The sequence below is a fragment of the Rhincodon typus genome, chromosome 24, assembly GCF_021869965.1.
Source record: "Rhincodon typus isolate 14 chromosome 24, sRhiTyp1.1, whole genome shotgun sequence".
Taxonomy (NCBI): domain Eukaryota; kingdom Metazoa; phylum Chordata; class Chondrichthyes; order Orectolobiformes; family Rhincodontidae; genus Rhincodon; species Rhincodon typus.
Genome location: NC_063355.1, coordinates 4,622,579 through 4,631,598, shown reverse-complemented (window position 1 = coordinate 4,631,598; position 9,020 = coordinate 4,622,579). Strand labels below are relative to the sequence as shown.

At 44.4% G+C, this 9,020-nt stretch overlaps 1 protein-coding gene across 1 annotated transcript in view; it reads left to right on the top strand.

Moving 5' to 3' along the window:
* Positions 1-8,386, top strand: part of LOC109924564 (14-3-3 protein gamma-1-like) — an 8,891-nt gene extending 505 nt beyond the window's left edge. The window contains exon 2 of the mRNA XM_020524562.2: positions 6,766-8,386. Within this exon, the coding sequence (XP_020380151.1) occupies positions 6,766-7,422 (657 nt within the window). The 3' untranslated portion in view covers positions 7,423-8,386. The remainder of the gene's footprint in view (positions 1-6,765) is intronic.
* The last annotated feature ends 634 nt before the right edge of the window (positions 8,387-9,020 follow it).

Below are 9,020 nucleotides of genomic sequence, written 5' to 3'. Positions count from 1 at the left end.
CCCCCCCCCCCCCCCCCATTCCCAACGCTGCAAACGTGTATTTTGTTCATTATTTGCCATACGGGGGTGCACGTGTCGGGCGCTACGGATCCTATTCTGCCTCCTGTGATAGTATCTGAGATGGGGAGCTTTTGGATCGAGAATTGTGATAGTTGGGTGTGGTCTGCATCAGCATTGCACGGGAGACTTTAATTTTGTTTTATCCCCCTCCAGATGAGATTTCACATGGGGTTTACTTGTCTTCACGTGAGTCAGTATTGCTTATCTGGCGCATGAACGCCTCAGCCCCTCCACGAAACGGAGATTTAGTTCGAATTTGATTTGATTCAAATCTGTTTATTTTGTTGGATGACAAACATGAGCGAGCGCTGCATTCCCTGATGACTAGATGGTGGGATCTGTAAAGTGATGGAAGAGGTCAGTTTTTCAGAAAGGCGACGTTCTGAACGAGCCAATGCAGAATGATCATGGATAAGCTGGTGCATGCAGTAAAAGTAATCGGCCAATGTTAAGGTCTGGGGTGTTGCTGCTGGCACCCGACTCCAGTAGCCATTTATCTCTCAATTGTATCCTTTGTGCGCAGCATCTTAGATTTGATGCAAAATAGTTTCAACAATTGACAGGTCATTCCCATTGCCGGCTCTTATCTTTGAGTGGTCTAGTCTCAACAGTAGATTTGCTTCATGGTACCATTTTTTTTTTTTTAGTGAGAAATAAATATAATTGATGGAAGTAATTTGAAATTGGGTGTGCACGATGAATGGTATAATAATGAGCTCTAGCCTGGGACGTGCTGGGTGGGCATTTGAGGAATTGTTTCTGGAATTTTTGAGGTGGACACTTGTGGCTCGATGGTGGTAAGTTTTCTAGCTGTGGACTGTGAATTCCAGGAATGGATGGAGCTGGGAATCCTTTGGATGAAGGTGAAAATGGAGGCAGTGAATGCTTTGAATGGAACTGAGGACAATGGAATTAATCTTGAAGTACAGTTAGTGGGACAGTGTGTGCAAGGAAACACTTGCATTTTTAACTTATTCTGTTAAGCGCATCTATTTGCACCTGGCATTGTCAGCACCCCAATAGCTCAAGGGTGTGTGCACTTCAAGCAGACACTCCTTTCGTTGGGACTGCTGCTGTGGATGAGCGGCTCTGAGATTCTGGGTGGTTTTCACTTTAGGAATGTGGGTGAGCTGGCAGATCAGGCTAGGTGGTGTTGTGGGATGTAGAAGAGCAACAGCTGACAGTCGGAAGGTTCCATTGGGACAGCACGTTAGCCAGAGATCATGCAGCACAAGTAGCTAGGTCATGTTTGCTTCAATAATGCTTCATTGCAGCTGCTGTGATGTAATTCAGCTGCCTTCTAGGAATTGGAGTGGGCCTAAAAGAAAGATCAAAATGGTTTCTGCCTGGGTCTGCTCTAGTAAGCCTTTTTTAGCAAATGCCATTTCCAGTGAGCTGCACGTGGCTTTTATCAACTTGGATTCTTTTATAATGAGGATTGCTTAAAATGATTCCTCATTGGAGCTTAGCTGGTCTAGTGTTTCTGACCCAGAGGGCAGTTAAAAGTCAGCAGTGCTACTGCAGGTCTAGGGTCACGTGCAGTCCGACAAGCAAGGATGACCGATTTTCTTCCTTAGTGAACCAGATTGGTTTTTATGGCCACCAAATAATGCTTGTTTTTGGCTAGATTTTTTAAAATTCCATTTTTTTCACTGAACTAAAATTTCATCTGCCTGTTGGGATTAGAGTGCATGTTTGTGGAAAGCTAGCCTGGTGCTCTAGTTGCTAGTCTAGTGACATAGCTACTGTGCCACCCCTACCTTCACTTCAGGCATTGAATTGATAATCTGGATGACCTTGCCCATTTGCTCCATAAAGACATGCATCTCTGGTTTGGCGCTGTGAATGAGACATGTTGGTTGTCATGCCATTTGTGATGCTACATTGATCTATGTAGATACTCCCTTCCTGTCTAAACAAACTAGTTTGTGTCTGTTACAAATGGTGGGTATATCGTTTGCAACACTGAGGCTCACTGCATGCGGCCCGATTGAATGTCTTTGTTACAAACGTGACTGCATCTGTGCAGGTAACAGCGGCTTGAGCTGGTGATCATGGCTTTGGTTTCAGTAAGTGGGGGATAAATGATGCAGCAAACTCTAATCATTGGGATAGTTCACTTAGCACCCCCCACCCTGCCCCAAATATAGGTGAAAGAAATGATGGCTTTGTGAGGACAATTTTGGCATCTATGTAAAAGAACAGTGGAAGCAGATTCAGTACTCTGTTTCAAAAGGGAATGCAATGAATATTTGAAAAGGACAAGCACGTGACTCAAGCTGTTGCAGAGGTGTGCAAAGGCTGAGAAGCTGCCATTTGATTCTAATTGCTATGACCTACAGGTGAGATTCTCACTTTAAATCCACAGTCAGTGCTGGGGGCCATCTGTTTTTCTTTAGAGAGGGGGCAGGCAAAATAATGGGGTCAGTTCCTATGGGCCATCTTGCTGCCCTGTGGCTGACGAGGGAAAAGTATTGACAGCATTGCAGCTGAAACACCTGCTAAGCCAGCTGTGATGAGCTCGAGAGACAGACTGGAAATAGTGATGTCCCTCGTGTATTTTTCTGTTGCATTGGTGGGGCTGTCGTCTGTGCTGCTTCGCCCAAACAGCTTGTGGGAAGAGCAGGGCAACTGCTGTCTCTGTCTATCTTCCAGCCTCCTGGGTGTTGAATTTCCTTGGCAGTTTGCACAGTAATCATATATGTTTCATGAGCTAACATCTCCAGTGCTGATGAACATTAAAAGGACATGGCTAAAGGTACAGCGTGTCGCAGTTACTAATAATAATTCCCTTTTCTCTCTGTGCCCCTTCAAGGGCTGCAAGGATGTTCCAGCTATTTGTGCTAAGACTAAAGCTAAGACTTTGCCTTAGAATCATTTAGGTATTTATCACCATTGATTCAGCCCTTCATTGCTTTTGTATGATGTGGTTGTAGAAATAGGCTGTTTGACTATTAAGTCTGCACTACCATTCAGTGATACCATAGCTGATCTGATAATCTTAGTTCCGCTGTCTTGTCCTTTTGCTGTAATGCTTGATTCCTTAATGGGTTAAAAATCCTGCCTCTCTCAGCCTGGAATATCCTACCTTGATCGTGCTCTGTGTGAGTAATTCGACAGGCTCACTATCCCCTGAGCAAAGAAATGCCTCCTCGGGCTGCTGAGATGATTTGAAGACTATTCCGATTGCTCCCCTCTTCTTCCATAGCTGTGTTCACTTTATAGTGGTTATGTGCTTCCCACTTCTCTCTTCCATATACTCGGCAGAAACCCCCCACATCTTCCTCCACACCCCACCATTCATTCTATCCCAAATTCTCAAGTGTGCCAGCTCCTGTAACAAATTTTGGTACCATTGACTTGGTAATGTCTACTCTGTTTGATATACTTGTTTCTGTCCTGGAATCCTACACTATGGTTCTGTGGCAAACCTGTTTCTTTCTAGTTTACTAATACCTGAAATCTGTTGTTGTCTCCATGGGTTTCGCTTGGCTTCTAATACTTTGGCCTGTTCATGGTTGGAGTTGACAGGCCGTTCTGATTTGGCATTGAGGAAATGGCAGTTGTCCCCTCCTGCCTGTCATGGGTATACCTGTAATATTGCAAAAATGTTTATTTTCTAATCAGCCTGTTCAGAGATGTTACTACACACCTCTGGAACAGGTGGGACTTGAACCTGGACTTCCTGGCACGCTACAGGTGTTGGTATATTTCCCACCCAAAGAGAGTCCAGTTGTGACATACCTGCTGATGGACCATAGACTGAAGATTGAGTTTAGTTCTCTGGTTAGATATGTCTGCTCACTGGGGTCTCTAGCTGATTTGTGTGGATGGACTGGATAGGTTTCCCTCATAGCTAGGTTGCAACCCTGAATGTCATGGGGAGAGTTACTTAATTTGTCTGAGTCTGGCTCATACGGTATGAGAAAGTCTTCAGCGCATGTGTGCACCTCAAGGCCCTCTGCAGTGTGAAGCTTTTAATGAGTTCCTTTGAAAAGTTCCACTTGATTGTTCCCCTTGAACTGATGCTGAACTTTCAACTTTTGCCCACTTAATTACAAACAGTGCTGTCTCTTGCATTGTTTTGCACTGAGGATTGGGGATAGTCTGAGTATATAACCCCCAACTCACTCCCAATCCCTGTTTTCTTCAAACTGCACTGCCATTTGTCTTCTGTTAAAATAGTTACCTAGTGCACCAATAGAATGTACACAGAATGAACATGTACAAAATCTCAGAATCCCTAAAGTGCAGAAGCAGGCCATTTGGTCCATTGAGTCTGCCCTGATCCTCCGAAGACCATCCTGACCAGATCCACACCCAACCTATCTCCATAACCCTGCATTTATCATAGCTAATCCACCCACCCTGCACATCCATGGACACCATGGGCAATTTAGCATGGGCAATTCACAAAACCTATGCATCTTTGGACTGTGGAAGGAACTAGAGCACCCAGAGGAAACCCACATAGACGTGGGCAGGATGTGCAACTCCACATAGACAGTTGTGCATGGTGGAATCGAACTCGGGTCCCTGGACCTGTGAGGCTTCTGTGCTAACCACTGACCTTCCGTGATGCCCTAAAACACTGCTTGTTTCAACTTAACAAAATAGACAGCAGCCATTCCTTAGCACAATGCTTTGTCTAATCAGCCAATCTGCCTGTTTTAAATTTCAGCAAAATTCAGCCATGGTCCAATCCATTCGAGTCTGTCATGGGTGTGCCTGTAACATTGCAAACAGTGACTGGTACTGTTATCTTTTCCTCACCCAGTGGTAACACTGGGGCTAGCACATATTCTTCATCCTGCTGTGCAGCTGCACACTGAGGTTTCCCTTCTTGCCTTACACTACACTTTGTGGAGTGCTGCCCCTCAAGCTGTATAGAGAGATGCCTATTGCCCTTTGTGGGCTGCTGTTAACTTGAAGAAAATGTCAACCTTTGGCTAGTGTAGTGCTAGCTACATTTCACTCCTAACCTAAAGAATTGGTTTCATTTGTTCTGAAGATGGCTCAATCAGTGGGGTCAGGGGTTAGGGACAAAGGGCGGGAAAGTGGACGTGAGGAATGTCCGATCAGCCATGATCCCACTGAATGGTGGAGCAGACTCAAGGGGCTGCACAGCCACCTCCTCCTCTGTGGTCTTGTTCTGATGGAAAATGTCAACAATCAGTGTCACTGGACCGTGCAAGAGTTAACGTTAAAACCCTCTACTCTTAAGAATATTAGTCTTGTTCTGATTTTGACAGAAACTACATCACGTGCTTTACTGCTGTATGCAGGTGTCCTCTGGTCACAAAGGTTATTGTGCGAATCAGGTTGTCTTTAAACGTGGCAATATTCAAAGACCCCAGACAGATCACCCTTTACAACCAAGCCTTAATGTCCCAACTTAATACTGCCTTAATAGCCTATGAGGACTATGTAAGGTCAAAGGTAGATTCCTCTTTCGTTCTGCCATTACCTTTTTTCTTGCAGAGGGTCTTGAATAATGTTCTAGCCCTGCTAGCATCATTCCATACTGCTATGTTAGCTGGCTCATGTTTACCAGTGATTATAGGTCCAATTGGTAATCTTGCATCCATCTGGAACATTCAAGGTAGTGCTATTGTGGATGATTCTCAAAGCTGTGGTATAAACACTGCATTGGGCCAGGGAGAAACTAGACTGTCACCATGTACTTCCAATCATAGTGTTAGGAGGAGGTCGCACCCTTTTTTTTTTTCACCTGCCTCTCCATGGGAAGGTGTAAAGGTATTAACCAGTGTTACTGCTCAGCAGTGAAACTCTCAGTCTTTGGCAGCAGTTCATTCCCATGTGGTTGTTAAATTGTGACAAGTGTAAAGGTGGCTCAGGGAAATTCAAATTCATTTTATGAAGCATCAACAAATAACTGACAGGTTATAAATGGTGGCATGTTGTTCTAATGGGCAAGGTCCTTTTTATAACATGAGATTTTAGTTGCAATCGGTAACCAGTGAGTAATGTCAGTGTCATAGTTCCAGCGAGTTAATCCCAAAGATGTGGTTCAGTTGTAAAGGGAGGGAGTTGTTTGGAACACAGTTTGGAGATAATGAGTCAGATGTCACATGATTGTGACGTACAGTTTAGTTGCCATGGCCACTGTTGCTTCTCTGTTATCAGGCAGTTGTTATCTAAGAGCTCAATTTTAAAAAAAAGAGCTAGTCTGTGTGGTAGGGCTGTAGGAGGAAGTGCCATATAGAGCAAGGTATGCAGATAACATGAGGCCCAATACTTTCTGATGCTAGTGTTTAATCATTTAACTGTCCCAGTCCCAGTCCCCCTCCTGGAATTCCTGAAACTCTCATTCAGCTTTATCGAAGGGTTTGGTAAAACACAGAAAGTCAGTCTCCTTTAGCCTGTATTCCTTCCAGACCCTAAATAAAACTGTGTCCCTGTGGTACAATACAAACTTGCAAAATGCCTATTTTGCAGTGAGGGACTTTGTGACACTATGCAGTGTGTTCTATCGCTGACAATTTAATCTATAGTGTTCAACAGTGAAAACCTGGGCGGTGTTTCCACTTTACTCCATTGTCCATAGTGCTGCTCCCACAGGCAAATTGGTGCTGATGAGGAGCTGAATCTATGCCATGTTGTGGTCGCTGTGGCAGCTAACTGTGCTCTCTCTCATACGTTTCTGACATAAATTTTATTCACTGTTGGTTTTGCTGTTTGTAGGTAACTGAGCTGAACGAGGCCCTATCCAACGAAGACCGGAACCTGCTGTCTGTGGCCTATAAGAATGTGGTAGGGGCCCGGAGATCATCCTGGCGAGTGATCAGTAGCATTGAGCAGAAGACCTCCGCTGATGGCAATGAGAAGAAGCTGGAGATGGTGCGTGCCTACCGTGAGAAGGTGGAGAAGGAGCTTGAGGCTGTGTGCAGTGATGTGCTGGCCCTTCTCGACAAGTTCCTCATAAAGAACTGCAACGAGTCCCAGGTGGAGAGCAAAGTCTTTTACTTGAAAATGAAGGGCGACTACTACCGCTACCTGGCTGAGGTGGCTACTGGTGAAAAGAGAGCCGGTGTGGTGGAATTGTCTGAGGCCTCCTACAAAGAGGCCTTCGAGGTCAGCAAGGTTCAGATGCAGCCTACCCACCCCATCCGCCTAGGCCTGGCCCTCAACTTCTCTGTCTTCTACTACGAGATCCAGAATGCCCCAGAGCAGGCCTGCCAACTGGCCAAGGCAGCCTTTGATGACGCCATCGCCGAACTGGACACTTTAAACGAGGACTCCTACAAGGACTCGACTCTCATCATGCAGTTACTACGAGACAACCTCACCCTCTGGACAAGTGACCAGCAAGACGACGAGGCAGGAGAAGGCAACAATTGAGTCTCTGCAGTCACTGCCTCCCCCCTCACTTATCCCCTCTCCTTCCCCGCCTCACCCAACTGACCCCACACGCACACGTGCTATATACCCCAGTGCTATTATCTACTGTACACACAGCTCCTCTAAAGCCGCTGTATGCCCATCAGAAGGACAGACAAACTCGATGCATCTTCATTGACTGCATCGGTATTTAAGCCCCTTTGCTATAGTCACTCTTTAAAATCATGCAAAGAAAATTCTTTGAGCCATTTTGTTGCCAGTGAATCACTTGCAGACCAATTTGTTTTGGTCCCTTTTTAATGTTTGAGCAGTTTTTAAAATGAGCAATTGCCTCCTCACTCCATCCCCCTCAAACGAAATGCGAATGCATTTGGTGTTTGAAGCACTCTAACCAAGATTAGAATGAGCAAAGGCTGTGACTTTCTCTTGACCAGTCGCTCCTGTGCATGTGGAGCCTACAGTATCCCTGTCAGTCATGGAAACTCTGGTACCCAAACAATTTAAAAGTAAACAGTGGATCAGGAATTGACTGTATTGTGGAGTTTACATATAGTCTGCTCATTTTAGCCAATGAAACCTTAACCATGAAGCAAAATTCTATAAAGCTGGGAGACTGGCTATTTTGTGTTGCTGAATATTTTTATTTTATTTTGGCTGTTTAATTTATATGGAGCTCGATGATGTACACAGATCTTGGGTAATGCGTTTCATCTGCTGAAATGTTTTGATACTTTTTGTTTTAAGAACCACATTTTTGTCAGATGTCTGTTTGAACCTCAATGGTTATACGTTTTCTTTGTAAAAACATCCGCTTTACCAATCAGTTTGAGTTGATTGAGCTCACAAAACAGATTGTGCATTTAAAAAAAACAAAACAAAATTGAAAAGCCTTGGAATGCCAAACCATAAATCATTGTTGGGTTGAATGGATGACAATAAATGCTACTTCAGGTGTATCATCAAATTGGCCCTCTTTCTTGTCTGCTTGTTGGTTGTCATTGCATTTGATCTTGGAAATCATCAACCGCCAAATCAACTCTTATTTACACAGATTCCGCCACCTCAGGATTGCAGCTCTAAAAGCAGGTCTGTTCCATAGTTTGTGCACTGGTATTTCTTGCAGCGTGGGAGACGACACAACACCTGTTCCTACATTACAGTGTCTGTGTTTTCCCCCAACCTCTCCAAGGAGAAAGCGTTTACTTTTTGTGACATATCTGCATTGTTCCCACTACCCCTATGAATACACTTCTCTATTCATATTACGGCATTGTTTGTTTTGTTTTGTTTAAGGAGTGGCACCAGATTTGGAAGATCTCAATGTTAGCATGATAACTAGATAAGTGCTGCATTATAATTGCAATTGTCTAAATGTAAATTTGATGTGGAGGTGCCTGTGTTGGACTGAAGTGGACAAAATCCAAAGTCTCTCCACACCAGGCTATAGTCCAACCTGTTTATTTAAAATCATCATCTGGTGAAGAAACAGTGCTCCAAAAGCTGAAGTGAAGTAAATTGTCAGCCAGTGATTTCACGTCCCCTGTCCCAACTACCAAGTGTGACCTTCCTGTGGCACTGCCTCCATATTACAGACTTAG